The sequence below is a fragment of the Alligator mississippiensis genome, chromosome 4, assembly GCF_030867095.1.
Source record: "Alligator mississippiensis isolate rAllMis1 chromosome 4, rAllMis1, whole genome shotgun sequence".
In the NCBI taxonomy this organism is placed as follows: domain Eukaryota; kingdom Metazoa; phylum Chordata; order Crocodylia; family Alligatoridae; genus Alligator; species Alligator mississippiensis.
This window is the reverse complement of record NC_081827.1, coordinates 188282543-188307875: the sequence shown is the minus strand read 5'-3', so window position 1 is coordinate 188307875 and position 25333 is coordinate 188282543. Positions and strand designations below refer to the sequence as shown.

Genomic DNA, 25333 nt, shown 5'->3' with positions numbered 1-25333 from the left:
TACACATTCTTCCAATACTCTTCTTAATAGTCAACCACCTACTCAAAAAAGCCTAATCAGCCAGTTAGTGTATACCTGGCACTTGAATGATACGCTATCACCCCCTCACTCATCAGAATGCCCCAGCAGACTCATCTACCAGATGAAAAAAGCTTTCCAGGTTGAAACATTAAAAAAAAAGAGACCATATTACCCTCCCCTAATCAACTGACTCCACAGACTGACAGAATGCCTTGATAGTAAGTGTCCCCACAGGTTTTGAAGTGAGCTACCTAAGCTTTATTTTAAGTGGCTGTTCAAGATTACCATAAAACAAAATATACACCTTATCTTTTCTTAAAATGCAAAGCATGGCAGACATTTATCACCACTATATATTTTGCCCTTAGTAAAAACACTAAATAGCCCAAGATGCAGGCCAAATTCAGAATTGCATCATCACACTAGTAAATGTAATACTGGTCAGTGATTAGAGTAAGTAAAAACGATCAGACTATAAACATTTGTTTTATATAACCCCAGAGAAATAAATACAAAATGTACTATGGTGACTGATACTTTTACATTAAAAAAATAGAAGAACAACTACATACCAATTTATTATTTGGGGAAACTGTGGCTGCAAATGACTGGTCAACATCTGTTCTCCAATCTTCTTCCAGTCTTTCCATTCCTTTTGTACGAATAAGAACTTCTCTTTCTTGTTTTGAGACCAGCTTAGGAAGTTTAGCTTCCTGATTATTACTTTGCTCTTTCTCCCGATAGGATTCTAGCTGTGAATAAAGTTCATCTCTTTCAGACAGTAGGGCTTCAATTTGTTGCAAATACTCCTGGATTTGATCTTTCAGTTTTGTATCATTCAGCTGAAGTTCATCCATTTCTTTCTGGTAAACTACTACTTTCTGATTCAGTGTTTGGACTGTTAAGCCAAGCCTAGAAACTTCTGATTGAAGGGCCTGAACTTCTATAGCCTGACTTTGCTGACAGTCATCTCTTTTTTCCAGCTCAGCTTCAAGCTCCACAACCTTTTCCGTTAGGTGATGCAATTCAGTTGTTTCCACTACTCTCTGCTCTGCCATTGTCTTGATTTGTAGATCTCTCTCTAGAAGATTTGCTTCTCTTGCTCTCAGTGTATCTTCAAGTTCTTGAATCCGAGAGGAAATCATCCTCACCTCAACATCTCTCTGAGATAAGTGTGTTCTTATAAGGTTATACTCCTCCTGAAATGCTTCATACTGTATTTTTAAAGAGGTTAGCTCTTTGAAGTGCTGCCTTGAAGACTCCTGTACATTTTGAATATTTTGTTCCAAAATTTCCACCTCCATTTTAAATTGAGATTCTCTCTCTTCAAGTAGCTGCTGCAGAGCTTCTCTAGCAGTTGAGACAAGTTCTAGTTCCTCCTGAAGCTCTTTCACTTTGGAATCTAGCAATACATTTTTCTTATTCTGATCTGTATCCTCCTTCATATCTAGGGACCCTTTCTTCAATTCCTTTTGAAGATTCTCCCCCTGGTCTTCCAGCCCAAGATCATTAAGATCATCCTGGCTGTCACTAATTTCATGACATACAGGACCAAGGTGTGCCAACTCTTTTTGAAGCTTCTCAATTACTCCATGAAGTTGCTCTATCTCTTCTTCTTTATCTTTACGCAACCTTTCCTGATCACCACGAAGATGCTCAATAAGCGACTCAAGTTCCTTAATTTCAGATTTTCGATCGTCCACAACCTGAGTGAAAGAACAAGACAGAAATATGTAGCTATAACTACTTATTTTCAAGCATCAGCATTCTGACCATTCTTAGGTTCACTTACTAAAATATTTCATATGAAATTGAATTAGATAGATCATATCTTTGAAACAGCCAGCTAACCAATGAGGCTTGATGTGGCTTACTGAAGGCAAGACTTGCAAATGTTATCGCACCAGAAAACAAATTCTGTTATAACAAGAAACAAACAAGGGACACTCCAAACACAGGTATAGTCCAGAGCTAGTATGCTGGCATAAAAACCAGTATAGCCACTTCCTCCCTTGGATCTGGAGATGAAGCACCCCTTCACCCATCTTCCCAATAACAAAATTTGAGAACAGCTTAACTGCTGTGTGCTCTCACTTTAAAAGTCTATTTCTTTCCCAACCTGGCTGCAGAAAGAGGGGAACATCAAGCAGCTACATTTGCTTTAGATTTAGTACATATTCATAACATTTTCTGATTAATTATGCACTAGTGCCATGAAATGTGTTTGTTATATGCAACAAAGGTTAAATGCAAATATAAGTATCTTCAATGCATGTTGAAATCTGGGGACTGAAGAACCAACCCTTCTGTTTTAATCCCATTTAAGAGTATATCACAATAAAACAAAAGATTAAAACAGCAAATTAGATATTAATAACAATATTTTACCCCATTTATAATGCATTTATCATGCAGCAATACTGTTGACTGCTAGAGACCATAAAATTAAAGACTCTGCTGCCTTGGTGTTTTTCCTGCTTTCAGCTTTTAACATATGATAATTTTATGGTGACTAACATCTGCAGTTATGCAAACTAAGATAAGGGTAATAAGAGTAATTAAATCTTATATTTCAGAGTGCAGGTTTACCCGTGTAAGGACCAGATCCAAGTTCTTCCCCTCCTGGGTACAGGACTGTACAACAGGTTAGGCTATTTTAGGCTTCCTCTGAAACACTAGTTACTCTCTAAAAAAATTCCACCAAATGAAAAATACCAAGGGCATTATTTGATATGGGAAACTTAATCTTAAGACAGTACTACTATTCATTGACCAATCTATTTTCTTCAGGCAAAAACATCAAAACCTATTCTATTTCTTGTATCAGAATATTACTTTCTGCCAAAACCACTTTTCATGTATCAAGCAACCAATATTAGATAAGTGTTCTCACCTTATTGTCTGTTGCATTTTCCAGCTCATGCTGGAGTCTCATAACTTGCTCATTCAAATGATCAATTTCTTGATTCTTCTCTTCAAGCAAGGCCTGTGGAAACTGCAAAACTGATGATTCACTGTAATCCAGGATCTGATTTTGCTTCATGCTGAGTTTTGCTATGTCCTCCTGATTGGAAAACCAACAATACGGATTATACTCTACTATGGTGGCAAAACTATCGATTTTTGATGTTTTTATCAAGCCAACAATATACTGGTGTATATGCATGTGTGTGTGTGTGTGTACACACATACACAAAAACTATGTATAAATTGTATATAAAAATCACATGCTGTAGTTGTATATTAACATTTAATTAAACTCACAAAATAGTTACAAAAATTATAAAATGAAGATGATAAAACACTGAACCCTACAAAGATATGGGTCTCTGAGAAAACCAGTCAATGTACCTTAAGTTAAAGTTATGTATACCTTCAAGTGAGCATTCTCTAACTGAAGCTGGCTGGTGCTGGTGGTGCTAAGATTTTTTTGCATCTCTAACTCCAAGGTCAGCTGCAAGATTTCATCATTCTTATTGATCAAGTTCTCTTTAAATTCCTCCACTTGCTCTAACAAACTTACAACCTAAAACACAGAAAATATGTAATTGTTTTAGGAGTTCTTTTGTTTAACCACAACAAAAAGAAAAACTAGATTAATCTGATTAATGTAATTAATTATGGAGATTATAGAACTGTAACCACCTCATAACTATAAAAGCTTTTTAAGTAGAGTTTACATAAATGTATTTGAGATGAAAGAGCAAGGAAGCAGGCAATGTCCCAACAACCTAACTAGGACTTCCCAATTCTAATCCAAAACCCTGTGTCCAAAACTAACAATGATCATCTTGCAAGATCCTTAACCCTCAACTCTACTTTCCCCTCTGTAAACATGAGGATACTATTACTATATACATTCACAGCCTAAGTGTTAGTGAGCTTGAATAAACAGTGTGGCTTTGTCTGCTGAGCTTCTAACTTTAACTGTTCCTTGAAGATCTCAAAAGCAAGTTAAAAATTGGGTTTGCTGAGAAAAGGAGCAAATCAGAAATGCTTTGGTTTACTCTAGCAAGAGGAATGGCACTGTTAATGACAGATAATAGGATATTTGGAATATTGCATTCTACGTGCTAGAGCATGATTTTTGCAGAATTATGCTCTTTTTTCAAAGTATGATTGCTCAAGCCTATGCACACAAGTTTCCCTACATGAAATCTGCTGTCTTATAAATGTTACTGTCAAAATGTTTGTATACAAGATTTTGATAGCCAAAACAAGAGCTTTGTTATGTAAAAATGAAAAACAGGGTCATGGCTTAACATTTTAGACATGAAATTAAGTAGATATTTCAAATCTTAATACCTTACAATAAGTGGCTTATGAGATTTAAACATATTAGGCAGATTTAAACATCTAAAAATATTTGAAGCATAAAGAATAAGCCGTTTACATGTGAGACACCCAAAAATATAGACATTTTTAAGAGTGTTCCTTTAAAAACATGCCTGGAAAAATGGGACAGGCATATTTATATTGATACAAGTCAAAATGCATGCTATGTGAGAGGAATAGCTTATATGGGAAATTAGAACTTGCAGAAAAATTAATCTTTCATATTTTAAATAGGTTTAATTTTGTTAGGATTTTAAGTAGTTTCTTTTATTAAAATGAGAAGACCACATGATAAATTGATTAATCAATAGCCCAGCTCTAAGATTAAAATTGTTTTAAGATGGTGTATGCAAGAATGGCAAAATGGATTAAGAATGACAAATTTTAACATATTTGCTTTTAATTCAGTTGATGAAGAAGTAGTGAGTGACTGGGCTTTGATGATGTGGGTTGTCCCCCTCACCACCCCCAAACACTTATCTGTAAATCAAACTTCCTGTAAACTGGCAACAAATGTCATCATAAGACTTTTGTCAAGAAATCACACCAGATTCCTCAGAAGTGTCATCATGATACATCCAGATTTTTTTTTATTCTGGGGGAGGCACATATTTAGTCTCTATAGCAAACAAAATAGAGTTAATTGTTTGTTTTTTTTAATTGCTGGTTTACACAGTACGTTTCTACACTGAGGATTTTTAATAATTACATCTTATATTTACATTTGAACCTTATCCATCCATGCTATTGTATGAAGAGTAACAGAGAAATTTCAATAGCTATTTAACTATAAAATGTCCCTGTCCAGCCTGCATTTTAGGTTGGATAAAGGGTACCAAATCTGTGGCAAAAGTGTGCTGTGCAGTGGTTCCTTTAATCTGGCTGGCTTCGCCACACACCCCTCTACCCCTGCCTGGCAAAGAGGCCCTGGTGCTTGCTACTGATTGGCCAGGAGGCAAAAACTGCATATTTAAAGCTGTGGATTTTGCCTCCCAGTTGATCAGTAACAAGCAGCAGGACCACCATGGCCTCTCCATCAATTGGGGGTAGGGGGGGAAGAGAGGGGAGGGGGGTGCACAAGTGCCCTGCCCCCTGGCCACCACCTTGTGACCATAAGTCCCATCCCCTAACCCCCAACCCTTGCCAGTATAAGTCCCTCCCCTCCTCTTGCCCTGGAAGCAACTCTGGGGGGAGGGGGTGGGGGTACAGTCTTAGAACCAGAAATCCTGCCCTGTCACATGGTCCATGACATAAAAAGGCCCACCTACCTGATACTAAACCTTGCCCCTTTGTAAAACAAGTTAAATCAATGTGAAAATGTAGTTGTAATGGCCTTTTTAAAAGCTGTTACTTGTCTAATGTCAGCTGTATGTTACATGAAACAAATCCACTATTTTTATGTAACTTATTAGAAGTCTATTTCCACAAAAAATAAGGATATAAACTGTATTTCTTCCCAAGGAAGAAAAAATGATTATATTAACATTACCACCTATAGTCCTGGTTCAGCAAATATTCAGGTCTGTATCCATAATCATTTTGAAAAAGATATTTAATAATAAACATATAAGCATTTGTTTATATCTCAGTGACTTAAATGGACTTACATGCTTTGTTCAGTTGAACAAAACAGAACATAAATGTTATTATCTTTCAAAGTTATGACTTCGTCCTTTCTGAATAAAGCTCTAAATAAAACTGGACAGTTAGGTATGCACCCCAAGTAAAACAGAAGTAAAATACCATACCATGATTTCAACCTAATAAATACCTCTTAATACTACCTTTAGAATCCTTTGCATATATAATTCATGTTCTTTTTTTTATTCTCTTGCATGCTCTGCTTGATGCTGAGTATACAAATACTGTAGCTAATCCAGCAATCAATAAATACAAAGTAACGTGGTCTAATGCTGAGCACTCTATGCTGACTTAGGAAGTAATTAGCATACTAAAGGAGGGTCAAATGCAGGAACTAGGAGCTGATGAGAAACTTCTGTGCAGGTCTGAAAAGCTCAAATGCTAGGAACTGCTTTTGCAAGTACAGCTTCTGAGGAAAACTCAGTAAGTCGCACAAGGTGGAAATGATACTGAGAGCAGGCACCTAAGAGCATATGTAATTGTCACCAAATCAAATACTGTCTGCTTAAGAGGCTACTGGAGGAACTATATACCTGTTTACAGTTTCCCAAAAAAGGTGGCTGAATATCTAAGCTTTGAGCAGAGTCCTAGCCCCAATGTCTCTCCCTACCCCGCCCAGCATCTCCAGCACATGCTGATCTCTCTCCCCACTCCTTGCCCAACCCATCCCTGCAGCTACAGCATGCACCAATCTCTCTCACTCTCTCTTCCCCACCTGAACTGGCCCTGCAGGTACAGCACATTCCAATCCACAGTGTCCCAGCCCCATCCACTGCTTATACCAGTTTGTGGGCCAGAAGCAGTACCCAGGCAGGTGCCAGCATCAGCTGTGGCTGCTGCTGGCAAGTTCCCAGTGGGGATCGAGGTGACTGCGCTGATGCATCAGCTGCAGACTCGCGCAGATGCCTGAAACCTGCCCACCATGCTGGCCCCACGCTGCTTCTGGCAAGCAGGGCAGGAACTGGTGTAAGCTACAGAAGAGGCTGGGATGCATGACCCAAAAGCCGGAGCCGTCGGCTCCCCATGAGCCGCATTACATGACTTTGTGGCTGCCCACTGACAGGTCGGATCCAGTGCATGGGGTTTATTTTGCCCACCCTTGGCTTAGTCTCTCACCATAGCAATGCATTGAACAGCAGCATTAGTATCAAATATACCTGTCTTTCTTTCATTAAGAGTGCTTCCTTTTCTGCCTCTAATTGTTCCTTAAGGACATGATCCGTATTGCCTTCTGTGGGTACTCTGTGCCTAGCTTCATCCAACTTAGACTGTAGGGCAGAGATCTGGATCAAGTTGTTGTATTGCTGTTGTTGCAATGCCTCTTTATCCTGCAAAAGTTAGATTTTAGTGCAAGAATTAGTATAAATTAATACATCTAGAGAGAGCAATCTAATAAAAAAATTACATTGAATAAGTACATAACCAAAACGTGATTTAAAATATGAATCCTAAAGTACAACCAAAAAAGATAAAGATGTAAAATTTCTAACCCATGTCAAGTCTGCCTTGAAAATGTAGTTCTCAGTCAAATTATATTTTCTACAGTACTAGACAACTTGATTTTTTTGATTACCCTTACATTTTATTTTTTTACAGCCACCTGTTTATAAACACTCCAGTTCTTTGTTTATTATGAGTAGTACTTGTTTGGAGAAATAACATGGCTTTAAGAGGGGGAGATTGCTTCCCAAGTATAACTGAAATTGAAGTCAGGCTATAGAAAAACAAAATAAATTGAACTTTAAACAATTGCATTTTTCTTTATATCAGTAACTGAGCCAGCATTACAACCAAACCCTATTAAAAGATATCAGATTATTTTTGCTAGGTCAGTGATGTTGTCAAGCTACGAGCTGTTTTTTTCTTGGCATTTTTATTTTAGCCCTAATCTGATTTTCTCTCTCCCTCATTCTTCTTGGGTAAAAGTATTCTCAGCAGGGAGCATAGGCACAAGGGATAAACCAGCACCTAAGAGGTCTCACCAAAGGTGAAACAGATATTTGTAATTGCTATGCTGGAAGCACAACTGTGAAGCAACTTAAAATTTAAATCCCCTCTGAGGTCAGCCAGCCCCTTTTTTCTCTTGCATACCTAATCTATTAATTGCTCAGTACGCTGAAGTCTAACAAAGAAGGGGTATATTTGTTTCTTAATATAATTTGGAAAAAAGAAAAGATGTTTCACCTCCCACTAAAAGGTTTTAATGATAACAACAAATGAAAATAGAGTATTCAGATTTTACCAAGGAACAAATCTAGATTAAAAAATAATATATAAAAAGTTGTTAAATTACATTTACTTTACAATTTAAGACAGTATTGTCACAGATTGACCAAGCTTACAAAAGCCAGGTACTTAAGGTGAGTTAGTAATGTCTAGTTTTAAAAAGCTAAATTCTTAGCAGCTGCCATTGGCCAGGCTTGAACACCAGACCAAAGAGAGTATTCTATACATGAAGAAGGCATAAGGGAAAAAAGAAGGCAGAAGACAGGCAATCGAGAAGGACATCAAGATGGTCTCCCACACAGCTGACATCATTGGTAGCATAGTGGAAGTGAACTTAATATGAAAGATACTTTCCCAGCTAATACCACAATATCCAATGGGAAACTGCCAGGAGTGGGAGAACTTAACACAATAATATGTGCTTCTCTCTCTCAGGTAAAACCCTAAATTTTTCAACACATTTTATAGGATTCATAATACAAGGTGCTAACCTGTCCCTCAGGTCCACTGATAAAAAACACTGAAGACAAACAGAGAACAATTACACCTTACTATTAGTGATTCCTATTTTCTAGGATACATATAAAAAGTCTAAAAAATGATTAGCATCAGTTTGAAGTTCATCTTGTTGCTAATAAAAAGCCTCCCAATGACAATATGCAAGTTTTCTTCAAATTATGAACTGTAGGGCTAAAAAGTTCTTCCTACTCATTAGATAACAAGGTTATAGTGTCTTAGTCTGTCGTGTCATCATGGTTCTACATTTAAGATGAAGGTTTCACATAAACATTCTATTGTTGTCATGGTGTTCTAGTTAAAGTATGAATTCAAGGGTAACAAATAGCTCATACAAAAGCTGTACTGTGAATAAAGCTATTTTAGGTGCTCATATAGGTGTAATGAAACAAGCGTTACAGGTTCCCTAAACAAACCCTCCTTTGGCACCCCCAAAACATGAAAAAGATTGATCCAGAGGGAACTTCTGCAGCACAACAGTAACTGAAGCAGCAATTTACAGATCACCAACTTGACCAAATTAAAAGGACTGGCCCAAAATAAGATTGGCACCAAGAGAGTTTTCTTATGTGTATTTGATGGTGTAAATTGTGGTTTGCACTTGAGTGGCTAGAAGTGTAGTTCTAGTCCTATGTTCTCCATATAAAGGACATGGTTCTCATATTCAAATGTGACTTTCTATATCCATTTCTCATATGGACTGCTCTCCAAATTCTGCAATGTGTATAATACCTTAATTTAACATTTTATTTTTATCTTAAATAAATCTTAATTTAAAAGGACATTTTGGGCCATCTACAATTCCAAAGAGTGTTCCAGTAAATTGGTCACTACAACATGAACCAGGCCAGTGAAAAAAGTTCAATGGGTCAAAAATGAAACCTGTTTAATGAAAAAAAAACCAGTATTTGAGAACTTTTCATTCCTAACAGGAAGATCCCAGAACAGATCCTTAGTGGCATTACCAAGGCACCTTGTATTCATAACTACCTGGACCTAAATTTTAGTGGCATGGCCACTTCATTTCTATATCTGTCTTTGTAGACCAGGCTGGACAATGTATATGAGGCACAAGATGAAATTAAAAAAAGGAGTATATTTTTTCTACCAAGTGAAATAAAAAAATGGATGTAATTGTTTTCTACCTATTTTAATAGAATTTAAAACCTGAATGTTAAAATCAATTGAGTTTGTGCTACTCCTAAATCTTCTATTTTGAATTTGCCACACATTTATTTACAATATGTAATTTTACTGAAGAGAGTTGTCAATGGTTAGCTGATGCTGGGACTTTAGCCTAGGACAGTGATTCTCAACTAGGGTGAAGCAGCACCCACTCAGGGATGCTGTGATGCAGTTTCTGCTACCACTGTAGCAGCCAGGTAAGATTGCCCTGTGCACACTTCTGCTTCATTAGGACTCTGTGATCAGCCTAATGGAGCTGCCGGTTTTATCTGGAGGCACGAACACCTGGTTAAGAAGCACTGAGGTAAAGTTGAGGCAGCACCAACAGTGGTCCTCAATCAGGGCTGCCATCACATTCAAAGAGCAGGGGAGGGCTGCCCTGACTCTAAAAAGGAATATGATGGAGGCAATTTTTTATTCTTGTGCAATTATCTTACAGGTCCCTTCCAGTTCTACAATTTTATGATTCTATGAATTAGGTACACACTTTAGTTGATGATCTACAAAATAAGACCAAATCAGTGCACAAGTGTGTGCTGTTGCTGGCTTTGCAGACTTAACAGAAGTACAGAGCAGTAATATCAAAACGTAGGATAACCAAAGAACTTAAAAAAAGATATACAGCATGAAGACCAGGTAATTAAGGTGCCTTTTTACACAGGCAGTTTTCAAAATAAAACCACATTTAACATTCAGTAGCACCTTCACAATTCTTTATAAGAAGAAAAGGAGACCCCAACCATCCATCACACAGTCCCTTACTGCCAAAAGTGTTCTTGACAAAAAACAATCTTTTCAGTACTTAAGGAAAAAATCTGCTCAAACCTATCAATGTACAGATGCCATTAATTTCATAGGTTCATTGACCAATTGATGGAACAGACATTAGAAGTCATCCTTTTTGGCTCACTGAGGGATATATATAAAGATTAGTCATAGATTCATAGATTGTAAGGCTGGAAGGGACCTCTTCCGAGTCAATTATATAATACTCATCAATCATATAGTCCTTATATCATCCCCTATTATCTAAAAATTACTTGTTTTAGTTCAGTTTCCATTTTCTTCATTCTTTGCAGTTCTTGCTCCAAACGGCTGACAGTCTTTGAGACTTCGGTATTGGTATGCTCCATCTCTCTAATCCGTTCTGCCATCGTCTCCATTTCTTTATCTTGAATTGTAACTTCTTGATGTTTCTGCTCTTTTTCTAGCAGCAGCTTATTGTAATCATCCATTTTTTCTTTTATTTCAGATTGTAAAGATTCCACCTAAACAGCACACATGAAACAGACATTTTAAAAAACACAATATTTCTACATTAAAAGGAAAAGAAAGTCATTTTGTCACTAATTAAAAAAAAAACATTGATAGTACTCCCCCTAGAGGTCAGATAAGCCACCATTGTTGATAAGATATCACTTAAAAGCAAAACAGTATGGGGGAAAAGAGTAAAATCAACTATCTGTAAATCTTATTCTCAAACTATAATAGTTCTTACAAAGTCACACATTTATATTACATATTCTCACATGCTCAATATTTATTACAGTCTAGCATGCTGTTAAGAGAACATTTACCCTAAAGGGCATCAAAACGCAATGGCCATAAACCATCTTGAGATTGTATATTTTATTATTTATACTATTGCTAGATGTTTTCCAAACAGTTCCAGAGAGTACATGCTTCAAGGAGATCACAGTATAAACAGAAAGGTCAAGAGAAGTGGAAATGGCAATGTAGATTAAATTAGCATATGCAAATTAATTACATTCACCATAGGCAGCACAGAGAGGCACTTAAATGTAGATAAAGTAGGGCCCTGTACATAAGATCAGGGAGATCTTATTCACGTGGAGCTATATGGAATAATGCACTGAGACGAACAACTGAAAGCTTGTAAGGAGAGATGTTATGCAGAATTTTGGAGGTAGGATCAGATGGAAAGACAGTAGATTTAAATGGGGGGGGGGCACATGAACAAACTCTTTATAAAACAAACAGTATGTTTCAAAGAAAAAGGAAACAAGAGTGTATAAAGATACCATGTAACCAGGACTCATGGTAGAGGTGATATCTTTTATTAGACCAACTAGATTTTTGCCAAAAACATCGTTAATTGCAAGCTTTCGGGCACAAACATCCTTCATCAGGCATCGGAGAGAAGACTCTAAAAGTTCTCCTGGGTAGAAATGAAAGTTCATATTTCATAGGAGAGCTGAAGCTGTGGTTAAAAAATGAACTTTTCCAAACAGGAGGTTATGTGCAGATTAGGCACAGAGAAAAGTTGGAATAGTCTGTTTACCTCAAAGTTGCTTGGTGGTAAGCAGAATGTATTCATATTTCCTTCTGGTTATGGTGTTTCATATTTCACAGAGGAATAAGTAGATGGAATGCTCTTCTGGGCAGGCATTTCTTATCTGTCACCTCACCAGACAAGAAATGCCCACCCAGAAGAGCATTCCATCTATTTACTTCTCTGTGAAATATGAAACACTATAACCAGAAGGAAATATGAATACATCCTGCTTACCACCAAGAAACTTTGAGGTAAACAGACTATTCTAACTTTTCTCTGTGCCTAATCTGCACATAAAATGGACTTTTCCAAGCAGGAGGTTTTAACCACAGCTTCAACTCTCCTATGAAATATGAACTTTCACTTCTACCCAGAAGAACTTTTACAGTCTTTTCTCCGATGCCTGATGAAGGGTGTTTGTGCCCGAAAGCTTGCAATTAACGATGTTTTTGGCAAAAATCTAGTTGGTCTAATAAAAGAGATCACCTCTACCTTGAGTCCCAATTGCTTTTTCCTCTAGTCCAATACGGCTACAACCTGGATACCCGAGACTAAATACAACATGGGCATGGACAAATTTACATCCGGACAAGCTGTAGGAGCATGCAGCAGCTATTATGTTCCAGTTGTGTGTGCACAAGCTATAAACAAAGCAAAACCATTCCAACTTTAACCTGTGATGAAGCAGGGCTCTGCATGACCCAGTGAAACAGCCCCTTTTGAAACCACTCCAACTGTATGCTTGTTCATGCCCATTAGAACATGCACCACTTGCACAGCACTTTCAACATATTGTACAAATAACACTAAGAGTAGAAAACTACTGTCCAAGAAACTTCAGCAGAACAGCATTAATATAAACAAGAGATGTTGAGAGTAGAGATTCTATGGGCCATTTAAAAATACAAAACAAACTGCTAGGTTACACTAGTCAGCTAACAACTTAGACAGTAAACAAAGATATTTTCAAGCTGTTGCTGCAATACCCTCAGTAATCCTATGCTTACAATACAGATCCTTTTTTTATACCCAGGATTTAATGTAACCATCAAACCAGAAGTATCTCTCTCTAGCGAACAGCAACACAACCTGCATAAACCATCTTAATTAAAAGTGCAACTTTCTATGAAGTGGAACCTTAAAGCAGCATAACTTAAGATGAACATGCACTCATCACTTCAAACTTTCTACTGCTCTGGGCTGCAATAGAGTTAACAATTAGCTCAGAAATAGAGTAATATATTTAGAAAATGTCACCAGTGTATGTTGGTATCATCTTTAGAATAACTGTACTCAAGTAAAGGTAGAATAAGATATCTAGACAGAACAGGATAAACAGGATATAAAGCTCTGTTAGACTGTAGCAACTGTGTACATACAAAACAGGTAACAAGAAGGCCACACAGAAAACCCAAAGAAGGAAAATCACTACAAAGGTATGATTCTATGCTAGTTATTTCACAACTACAACTTCGTTTTCATTTCATCGTGCATTTGAAAAAATAGTTTCACACGAGCAAATACATGAGAATGCATTTGATTAATAAGCCAGGAGAATAAAATGATTAGAAACAGAAAAATAACTATACGGCATTTTTCCAGAGCAAAAAATCTAAAAGGCTAACATGTAACCTATATTTAGTTACACCGAAGCAAACTTAACATAGAAAGATTAAAAAAGCAAAAGCAGAAGGAACTGAGAAGCAAAGGAGGAACAGCTGAGAGATGTTCATGCTATTTTCCATACCTGTAGAGACAATTCATAGCTCTGAAATGGTTCATTTATGTGAGAAAGAAACAAAAAACAAAAATTAAAAACTTTTAAACTGAATAGCGAAGTAATGAACATGTGAAAAAGGACAGATACAATCACTTTAAATGACAGTATTCTATTCACTCTCTAATCCAAGCAAACCCCAATATCCTGGCAAGGTTTTACTGAAATGCACATATTTAATCATATCATTTCAGGAAATCTTGCTAAGAAAAATCAAAATTAGACATGCACCTTGTACACTACCAAAAAATGCACGTCAACCAGTTAAAAGAAAAAGCTGTCGAATTTGATACTCTGCATTTCCTAAAGTATTCAAGTAGTATATAATACACAAATGTGATATTAAATTAAAAAAGCAGCCTCTGAAGAGATCATTTTTTCAATGTCATGCAGGTTTACTTTGGATATTTATATAAAAAAAACCCCACTAAAACAGATACATCACTAACCATGGTTTTACTCACCCCATGTTCTCTGGGCTCTACAGACATCTGCAATTTTGCTGCCAGTTTTAACTGCTCCTCTAGTTTCTGAATTTCTTGCTGAAACTCATCACGTTCATGTTCTCTCTCTATAGCTTGTTCCTGTCAACACAATAAGAAATATTTTTCCTTTGTTTTTGTGGGAAGAAAGCTTATGTTTGTGTTTTCCTTTTACCTAGTTACATTTAGAAAGTAAAAAAGAAACTCCTATCCTTAACTTTAAGTTAAAAGGAATTTACAAGAATTACCCTCAGTTTTACATGACCAAACACAGATTTTATTTTTAATAAAACCAAAAGTGTGCTAGTTTGGGCCCATCTTGGAAATTTTGACCACAAAACACGAGGGAGAAGCTGAATCTTGAATTTGCTTACATCCATGAATTGTCGTTGATTCTTAAGCTGTTTCTCAAGAACCTGAATTTGCTGCTTTAGATCTGTAACCTCCAATAACTTCTTTTCTAGCTCCTGATTATGATTCATCTGTTCTTCAAGTTCCACTTCTAAAACCCTCATTTGAGAGCGTAAGCTGGAATAGTCCTTCTCTGCCTGGCACTGCAGTTCTACCTTCTCTTTCGCTAAAAATTCCACTTCCTTAAGTAAACCTACACACATGTAAGAAAGAGAGAAAAAGACAGTCAGTCAATCCTGAAACATGCTGTTTTAAAAAAAAAAAAAAAAAAAAGATTACATGCTTTATTTAATTTTGTTTTAAAAACTACTGCAACGTAAGTCAGCATATAAGGAGATATTTACAACAGCACAAAGGGGAGCTGAGCATCTAATTCCCCGTTGTGCTTTTGAAAATTTCCCTTATAAAGCTCAAAATATACACATAAACAATATAAGCATTGGCCAGGGTAGTTAAGTCAAAGCTCATGTCTGGTTGATCAACAAGAACCAGGTTGTACAAACAAATTAACTTTCAACGGACAGAAAGTCTAAAAGGAGCATCAAAACTGAGAGCCCAACCTATATTTTTCCCAAAAAAGTGTTTGATTTTAACATCTTTATTGGTAAAAAGATCATACAGATGAAAAACAGGATGTTTCCATATATTTAAGGAGAGTCCTGAAAGAACTATTATTCTGCTTTCTAGATATTCATTATGAATCTTCCATCATAAAAAACTCATCTTTTTACATGCCAACATCTAGATCTAGAAACACCTTGACAAAGAAGAGATTAGTAGAAATAAAATTCTGTAGACCCATTAAATTATGTCAGATGTATGAAGTGCACAGTAGGATTTTTAACTTAATGTGTAAAAGTTTCAGGCACCAAGTGACAAAATTGGTACTCCTTAAGGAAAAGTTTTTTTTAAAAATTGTGAGCTTTTCCCTTCCAAATCTTGAGTACTACCATTGAACAAATTACATAATTTAATTTATGATTAGGTGACTTCTTTTAGCCTCAAAATGAGCTTTCCTGGCACTTGTAGTACAAAAAAAAATAATTAAAATTTACCAACACTTCTCATTCAAAAAAGTTAAGTTAGGTTACGGAATCTATTTAGGTCAGGGGTTTTCAACCTTTTCTAACTAGTGTACCCCTTCTGGTGGTGGTGGGGGAAGGGAGGGGCACCACTTGCATCCAGCAGCCGCTGCCACCACCCCGTGCTGCCACACACCACTTTTCCAAGGCCAGTGGCACATGCAACTCTGTGGCTGCTGACGGGCCTTACACCCAGCCAATCACATGCCACTCTTCCACAACCCATGGAGCCACACATCCAACTGGCCGTGGAAAAGCGGCATGCAGCAGCGGTGTGGGGTGGTTGGTGGCCACATGCGAGCACCCCCTGCCCCACGTCCATCTGCAGAGGGGTGCCTCCTGGCCTCGGCTACTGGTTGAGGGTGGTGGCCAATCAGGAGGGTAAACTGAGGTGGGGAGCAGGAAGGTGCTCCAGTGTGCTGCATGGGGCCGGCAGCACCTGGCATGCCCCTCCCTTCCCCCAAGTAAGAGGCAATGTGTAGGAACACACCGTAGAGACGCCGCCACGCCCCAGGGTGCACTCCATCCCCACCCACCCGCGCATACCCCGAAAGTTCTTTCCAAGTACCCCTAGGGGCACACATATCCCCAGTTGACAACCCCTGATTTAGGTCAATATAGTTTATACGGAATGGAAAAATTATTGCCAAAACTTTTTATGTACTTCTGTACTGAAGGCAGTCCTAATAACAGAATTCTGCCTGGCCATTCTTTTGGTATTTTGCTTACTTTTATGCTACGAGTGTGATTCTCAAAATGTATTAATATAGATTGTCAAGTAACACCAATAGAACATCAAATCATTTCTGAGTTAGTAAAGAACCAAACTGATATTTCATTAATGCTAACCCATGTCGTGCAACTCACTTCAGTAACTTAAGAAACACATTAGCAAAAGCTATTGCTGATTCCATTAGCAAAGCCATTCTACGGAAATTAATTTTGCACATCAGCATTAACAAACTTTCTTAGCTCATCCAAAATCTAAAACTAATCAACTCAAAAGCAGTATGATTTGTATAGATTATGTCCTAAACACAAGAAACAGTAATTCCAAACAAGAGGAAAAGTACCATTGGGAAAAAAAGTTGGATTTGTTACAATCAGGAAAAATAATGAGGCTTAAGAACAAAGGCCTACTGGGTCTGGTGGCTGGACAAAAATGAGGAAGCAGTGTTTATAGGAGATCTATGAGAGACATGTGAGAACTAGGCAACAGGGAAAAAACAGCAACTGGCAAGGCAGACCAGCACAGCCTCTCATTACAACCTGGACTACTACCTGGTCACACACTCCCTCTTCACCCAACTGAAAAAAAACAACAACATTTAAGCAGCAGCTCACAAAATTTAACCATTGCTGCTCCTAACATTGTTTAGAGCCATCTGTGTTTTACACAAAGTTACATTTTCCAGTTTCCTCAGATATTTCATTTATACATATTAGCAAATTATCCTTTACATTTCTTTTATGTTAACATTAGATTTTCCTTCCTCCCAGAATCCTAATATCTCTTTCCCTCCATCTTTTCCAGCATTTCCTTTCATATTCATTTTGCCTTCTTTATTATTTCCCCCCCATGTTTTCTTTCATAGCAAAAGCAGTTCTTATAATTTTCTTCTCCATTCCCATGGTCTTTTTCCTATCCTACCAATCTCCTTGCTTCCATTTCCTGAAGGTCTTCTCTCTCTCATCTTAGAGCTGCCCCTAGTATTTTACGTGTTCTGTTATTTTTTTACTATCCTATGTCACCAAAACATCATAACACATTTATGAAACATTTTAATCTGTTCAAAAGGAAAATGAACCTGAATTACCTGGATGAAACTGCATCATGAAATTTAAGATTAACAGCAGCATAATGGTTCAATTATTAAATACTGAATAACAAATTAAATATTCTTAATTGTTGGTTAGTGACTTGCATTGAAATGTGGAAGTGAGGTCTTAAACATGCCAAAATTATTAACCCTAATATACTTCTAATGATTTACTGGGCATAATTCTGAAGCACTCTTCCTCTTGGTTAGATTGAATTCAAAATAATTTATCTAGGCCATGTTTTATCATCAAAAACCATACATATTGTTACAAACCTGAATCTTCCCTTTGTGCCAAATTATCAGGAAATCCTGTGATTCAGAATATGCAGATGCACAAATATAATACAACACTTTTACCATTTCACCCTCCCAACCACAACTGACATTAGCACAGAATATGGATAAACTTAGATATGTTATTGGCAATTAGATACTGACCACAAAAGTGTGTTCTTGCCCAGAATACTTTTTAAATATTTTTCTTTTGTGATTTAGAGATGCAGTTTGCTATTCAGAGCCTGTCACAAGACTCATCTTCATTTTTTGCCATTTTCCTGCAACACCCATTCCTTATTAAATACTAATAGCTCATTTAGCCTCTAATTCAGTAATACTAAAAACTTTCAATTAGCTCTCCAGCTTTTTAATCAACAAAAAGCACTTGAAAGATCCCAAAATAACAGTATCATGTTGTAATGATACCATCTTGTGTCCTTTCCACTGGGACATACTAAAGTGCCATAGTCACGTGACAACATAAATATAACAATGCAACATTAGTAAGTCAAGCCACAATTATTTTGTGATCCCCTGTGAATCAGTTTGACCCCTTCTCTCATCCCACACATGGCAGAAAGCCATGTTCCTCCTCACTTCCTGGAATCACAGTCAGGAACAGAGTATAACGTTGGTTTGCTCTCAGAATCCACTATCCACCTGCTCATCCCAGAATCAGGTACAGCTAAGAGAACTCAAACACCTGTAAATTAAATATGTAGGACAAATAATGTCAGCAGCACCAGAAGCTGAATTCCACAATTGCATCCTTCAAGGGGAGATATAAATAAAACTTCCCTCAAGCTCTCTTATGCCGTAACTGAGACTTAGGCCCCAGGCACGTTACACTTAAGATGTGATTAACTGGTTAAATGCAATTAACCTGGCCATATGATCAATCAATTAATGGCATGATAAAACAAGGAATAAGCCACAAAGTTATTACACAAACTATGACTAATAATTTTGTGGCTGTTTCCTATCACACCTTTAATTGAGCATGTGGGAGGAGCAATTAAGTGGAAAGCTTGATTTCAGGTTTTGGTGCTTAGCACAGCTTCATGGGTGTGCTAGACTGTCTTTATGAGATTTTGAATATGAATGATCAGCAGGTTTGGGCTAGATGGCAGGCCTAGGAGCAGCTCTAGCAAGCAGTAAGATATATTCCATAGGGCTAATAGTAGCCGTAAACGTGGGGCAGATGCTATGTGGTGAGAGATGGACAAGAGCAGACAAAGAATAAAGCAGACATTGGGAGGGTGAAAAAGAGCTCAGGGAAAGAGACAGGTTCTCAGGCTGAATTTATGGGAACTGAGAACTGTTGCATTAATGTATTATTGTATTAACAATACCATTAAGGTGCCAGTCTACAAGGGCTTTGGCTCCAATTGTACTACCTTTTTTCTTATTCATGAATCTGTTCTCTAAGTTGTTTAGAAGCCTAGACAATTAAAGCCTTCAATTTAAGTCACCTGCCTTGATTATTTGCCCCAGTCTTTATTGACTCACTGTAGAGAGAGTATACCAGGTGTCTAGTCCAATTTTTTCTTTTTATAAATTTATCTGGGGCACCTAATTGCTTCTGGCATTCTCAGACCATCTCCTTATCTTTCAAATACTTAGTGTCATAGTTTCAACTCTTTTTTCCTTTCTCACCTGTCTACATGGTACCAATTCAATAATATTTTAATTAGAAAATGGAACCTAATTATATTTAGAACCCTTCCATTCAGCATTGCTTCTAGTTTATCCTGCTTATTTTCCCCACAATCCTCCTATTTGTGACTACACTGTGAAACATACGAGTGCTCCTCAGTTTATTAAAACCTTTCTTATCAACTTCTGTTTCTCCTACAATGGTGGCTCTTTTGACTTACTGGCTAATCTCACTTCTTACCAAGTATTGCCTGTTCCTGAGTTAGCTCCTGAAACCGTTCACGCAGGTTCTCCAATTCCACAACAAGGCGACGTTCAGACTCTTCTTTCAGATTCAATGCCTCCTCTAGGGCAGCTTTCTCTGCAACATAGCCTTCAATAATACCTTAAACCAAATGTTAAACAATTATTTTATAAAGTAGTATTCACTATGACCAAGAGGAACAAACGTTTTGTTTTAGTTCAAGTAATGCGACTTGGCCTCAGCTGAAACCACAGCTTGAGAGAGATTTTAAGTAGATCCCGTATGACAATCTGCAGAGTCATTCAATGTACAAGTTATGAATGTGGTTGATTCTATTAAATTACGTTATAACAACTCAGAAGGAACCCACAGTTTGCTACCAGAACCAAGTTATATACAGCTCATAGACCAATGACACTGAAGGATCATTAAACTTTGATAAATGCTATTTTTCATAGGAGGGCACCTTAAGTGAGTTATCTGAATAGAAGAAAACAAGTTTTTTCCAATTTCTCTGCAGAGGGCTGAAATTTGAAGGACTGTAGTTTGTCAGGAAGCAGAAAAAATGTGATTAGAACATAAAAGAAACACAAAGCTGAGAGACTCAGGAGTGACCTAGGGTAGGACCCACAGGAGGAAAAATGGTAGTCTTTTTGGAGGGTATCAGCCCAGGTTAAAGGAATCTGGCTAAAGGAGAAAGGTGGTGAGCAAACTACATGATCTGGAATAGGAGTCTTACCTGGAACAGAGTCCCAGTAAGGGAAATTCAAATTCTCAAGAGACACTGACCCAATTCTGAAGAAAACTCCAGAGAGGCAAGGAAAGTAAGATAAGAAATGGTGTAAAGGTGTTTTATTGTTCTGTTTGAATCCATGCATTTCTTATGCAATGAAGGAAAGAACAATTGGCTTGAAACTAAGAATGTAAATTATGTTTAAAAAATTATCCATTTAACCTCCTCTAATTCTATCAGTTAAACAGTTAACTGATAACACACATCTAGTTTAGTGACCTCTGCCCCTTACATCTTTACTGTGCGCCTGGTGCTGCGAAGGACCCAGACTGCTAGCGGGCAGCTGTGGCGGAAGCACTAGGAGGCACTGCCCAGCTGCAGATCTGTACTTTCTCTCACCCCCACAGGCAGGGGTTGGGGCTGCAGATGGCTGCAGACATCTCCTGTACCCAATTCCCACTGCCACAGGGTGGAAGGTGGGAGCCCCCCCCCAATCCCGGGGTCAGTTGAGGCCTTCCTGCTACAGTAGCAAGACTCTCTGCCCCGCAATGGATCTGCCTGGTGTCCCTGCAGCGGTAGGGCCCGGGCAGGGTAACAGGTGGTGGGCAATGGGCTCCCTGAGCCTCCTGATGCATTTACGCTGCCATGGCCTGGATGTGGAAGCCCCCTCCATGCTGCTGGACTCCCCAGTACCCTGGGCATAAGAGGGGTCCGGTCCCAACGGGTAAGCCTCTGCCAGGCATGTTGCATCCTTCCCCTTCCTGCCCATGGTGCTGGGGATGCGTGGAGCCTGACCCAGCCCTGAGGTAGGGCTGAGCACATGGCTGCCTCAGCCCAAGGAGGCGTCACAGCAGCTGAAGCAGGCAACACCAGGTTTGAGGGGGCACTGCTGGCCCCTCATGCAGTAAGCAGAGCCCCCAAGGCGTTCCTGAGGGGCAGTGGAGCAGCAGGGCAGTACAGCAGGGAGCCCAGGTGAAGCATTAGCAATAGTGACCTCCCAGGCTGAGGCTGCTGCACTACTGCCCCTCAGGAACACCCTGAGGTCGCACTTGCCACAAGGCGCTGGTAGCAACCCCTCAGTCCCGATGCTGTCTGTTCCAACTACCATGGCATGGTGGGAAGCACAGGGAGCCCATTTCCTGTTGCCCACTGCCCTGCCCAAACCCTGCCGCTGCTGCCTGGCATCTCCCTCCCCATGGTGGCAGAATCTGGGCACAGGAGAACTCTACAGCTCCAGCTCTATCCACAGCCCCAGCCCAATCCTGGGGGTCAAGGAAAGCCATGGCTCCATAGCTGGGCAGCGCCCCTCTAGTGGCTCAGCTGTGCTCACAGCCCATACCCGCTGCCCATGGCTCCTCGCTAGTGGCTCTTATGTCTTCATGGGTGCACAGTGAAGATATGAGAGGCTAGGGCCATTCCTGTCAGAGGTCACTAAACAGTAAATGGTAAGCAGTAAATAGTATAAATAAAATTGTTGTTTAACCACTTACATCCCTACTTGAAACCTGTGTTACATGTTACATGCGTCAGTATCATGTCTTTGATAGAGTAATCTAAACCAATGCAACCACAAGGCTGGCGTTCTGGGAAAGAGCTTATGCATTACTGTGGAAACTGAGGAAGATGGCACAAGGCACAGGGCCTAAGCAGCTGAAACAGGTCTCAGCTCTTCAAAGTGGGAACTAAACAAAGGAACTGCACCAAAGGAGAATGTCTGGAGCAAGAGCCTGGGCTCTGCTCACACAGAGGAAGCTTAAATGCAAACAGACATATTTGGAGATGGTCAAGGGGAGCTGGTTAAGTTTGGCATCCCTGGCATACCTTGTCATCAAATATTGGTTTTTAATGTCATGTTGGGACCTTCTACAATTAACAGTGGATTTTGCTAGTTAGGAAGCCAAACATATCCACTTATCTGTTATATAAAGCAACCATTTGGAGCTACGTGGGAAGGCAAAATAACTAAGTTCTGACATTTTTTTGCATAGACTATCCACCATGAGTACAAGACCAAACATTGCTCTACATCAGCAAGTGTAATTTTGATGGAAGGAGGTAAATGCCACCTTTATGAAAAGAAAGGAGAAATATGTTTCAAGTGGTTCAGAGATTTGGAATACAAAGGACGGATCCACAGGTAGGCAAGGCAAGCAAAGAAAGTATAACACATGAATTATACATAATCATAAAGTTATCTCTTGCAAAGCAGTCTTTTTCAAATAAGCATGTAAAAAACAAATGATACCTGAAATTGCGGGATCAGTTTTGTTTCCTTACCTTCTGCTTTATGAAGCTTTAGTGCCAGCTGATTCTTTGCTTCACTCTCCTCATTTAGACACTCCATTAGTTCCTGGTGCTGACCAACCACTTGGGCAGTTTCCTGATTTCTACGGCTAAATTCTTCCTCAAACTGAGCATGAATTTCATGAGTTTTCTCCAACTTAAAAATAAAATCATATTGTAAGATCCAGAACACACATTAACTATAATAATACTGTGAGCTCTGATAAAAGGAAACTTCTTATGAATTTAATGTGTGAATGTATTTATCCAAATACTCCTATCACAGTAAGTATTACAGCAGTAATTACAGTTTCATAGTTGTTAGGGGTTGGAAGGGACCTTACAAATCATGGAGTCTAGCCCCCCTGCACTTGGGCAGGAAAGATAAGAGGTTTGCACCTTACTTGCTATGTAGTCTTAGCAGATTTTACTACAGGGTTTTGTGTTTTAGTACTTTTGTAGCCTACCAACTTTGAAGCAGAATAATATAGCTTTTAAAAAACACCATATTTCTATACAATCCAGTATCTTATGGCTTGATTCTGTTCTCAGTAAAATTAGTTTTGCTGCTGCTTCTGATGAAGTCAAAGTGAGCATTTCTGTGTATTGCTTAACTCAATACAAAATTCTCAATATGTCATCACTAAAATGCCTATAGGCTTGCTTGGTACTGCAGAGTAGGCTTGCTCTGCAGTACAGAGTGGAATGGGGTTATCCCATACTTCTGAGCTTTGCTGGTTCCCACATGGGGCCAGGAAGGAATTTTCCATTCCTGTTTGCTAGTGGTGGCTGGGTTGTTTTGTTTTGCCTTCCTCAGAAGCACTGGGTGTTAGCCACAACCAAGGCTACAGATTTTTACAAGCTTTTGATGGGAATTAAATAACTCAAATTCTTAGCTAGAGGGTTGTGCTTCTCATTCAGAGTCAGACTCATGGCTTCATTTGGTATCAAAAAGGAATTTTACCCCAGAGTTAGAAAGACTTGTGGGTGGGTGTTAAGTCAGGTGTGTGAGATCTGGTCTTACTTGTTTAGTTGATTCTGTAACCAACTCCAGAAGTTTTTCAACAGCAGTGCGCAAACGGTGACAAAATTTCGGGATCATTTCTTCATTTTCAAAAGCAAGATCTGGGTTCGCAAAAATGCTTTCACATAAATACTGGCTCAGTTCAGACCCCTCATCAGTTACTGCAGACACCTGGTTGTGTTCTGTGAGAGTCACATCAAGCAGCTCACCTATCAAAAATAATTTAGTTAATTAGAAACAAACTTACTCAAATTATTCCAGAACCAGCCATTCATTACACAAGTTTGGTGTTACTCAAACAGTGATACTGCTTGGGTCTGAGTCAATATGCTGAACACATCAATACAAATATATTCTTTAATGATTAAATCCTGACATACTCCTTCAGAAGATTTGAAGATATTTGTGAATGCTATAAAACTTGAAGATCCCTGACAACAACAGTTATACCAGTAATGAATTTGGACCAAGTAAAATAAACAATCTTAAGATGCAGGCAGCCTATCTATAGTACTTCATGCTGCTATATCAGGAGTGGGCAAAATATGGCCCGCAGGCTGGATCCAGCCCACCAAGGGATTTTATCTGGCTCAAAGCAGGTCCCTCAGTCCTACCCAGATGAGAAGCAGAGGGCAGCCCAAGCTGTGGTACATGCAGCCAGTCCCACTGCGCCTAGGCACACAGCAGAATTGGGGCAGTGTGGCAGCCAGATGGCTTCTTCTGGCTGCCACCACTAATGTCACTGCCACCAGCTCACCCAACCCCGCTGCATGGGCATCCCAGCTCATCCACCCCATACCCACCACCAGGGTCACTGGACAGGGCAGGCAGGGTCTCCACAGAGACTGGCCTGGAACCTGTGTGGGCAGGATACGCTCGGCTGGGCAGATCCAAAAGGGCCATGGGTGGGTAGGGAGCAGCAGCCAAGAGTGGGATGGACAGCGTCAGGATCTTAGGGTGAGTTGGGGCTGAGGTCTGGTGTAGACCCGTGATCCACTGCCCACACATCCTTGCAGTTCCATGGGCAGGGACATGCCAGGAACAGATTGCGGCTCTGCCCCAGAGCCTGGCCCCATGCTGTCACTGCCAAAAGATTTTGGCCCTGGCCCTGCCCAACCATCCCACTCCCAGATGCAGCTCCTGATCCACCCATGGCCCCATCCCATCCACCTGACCAAGCATACCCTGACCACAGGGATCCCGGGCAGGTCTCTGTGGAGAACTCAAGGTCAGGGCTGGGACTGCTGGGCAGTGACAGCACAGGGCTGGGTGCCAGGGCACAGCCACTCAGGGAGTTCTGGTGAGCAGGCAGGGGGTGAGTG

At 39.2% G+C, this 25333-nt stretch overlaps 1 protein-coding gene across 10 annotated transcripts in view; it reads right to left on the bottom strand.

The window, feature by feature from the left end:
- The window catches only part of PCNT (pericentrin), a 132723-nt gene that overhangs the window by 39941 nt on the left and 67449 nt on the right, over window positions 1-25333 (bottom strand). For 9 of the 10 annotated variants that reach the window (XM_059727198.1, XM_019492094.2, XM_059727196.1 and 6 more), the window contains 11 exons: window positions 24012-24220; window positions 22982-23144; window positions 19969-20112; window positions 14854-15083; window positions 14462-14581; window positions 13968-13988; window positions 10965-11192; window positions 7155-7325; window positions 3395-3547; window positions 2915-3085; window positions 594-1727 (listed from right to left, as the gene is read on the bottom strand). In XM_059727198.1, coding sequence (XP_059583181.1) covers window positions 594-1727; window positions 2915-3085; window positions 3395-3547; window positions 7155-7325; window positions 10965-11192; window positions 13968-13988; window positions 14462-14581; window positions 14854-15083; window positions 19969-20112; window positions 22982-23144; window positions 24012-24220 — 2744 coding nt within the window. The remainder of the gene's footprint in view (window positions 1-593; window positions 1728-2914; window positions 3086-3394; window positions 3548-7154; window positions 7326-10964; window positions 11193-13967; window positions 13989-14461; window positions 14582-14853; window positions 15084-19968; window positions 20113-22981; window positions 23145-24011; window positions 24221-25333) is intronic. The other variant, XM_019492095.2, reaches the window with a different exon arrangement.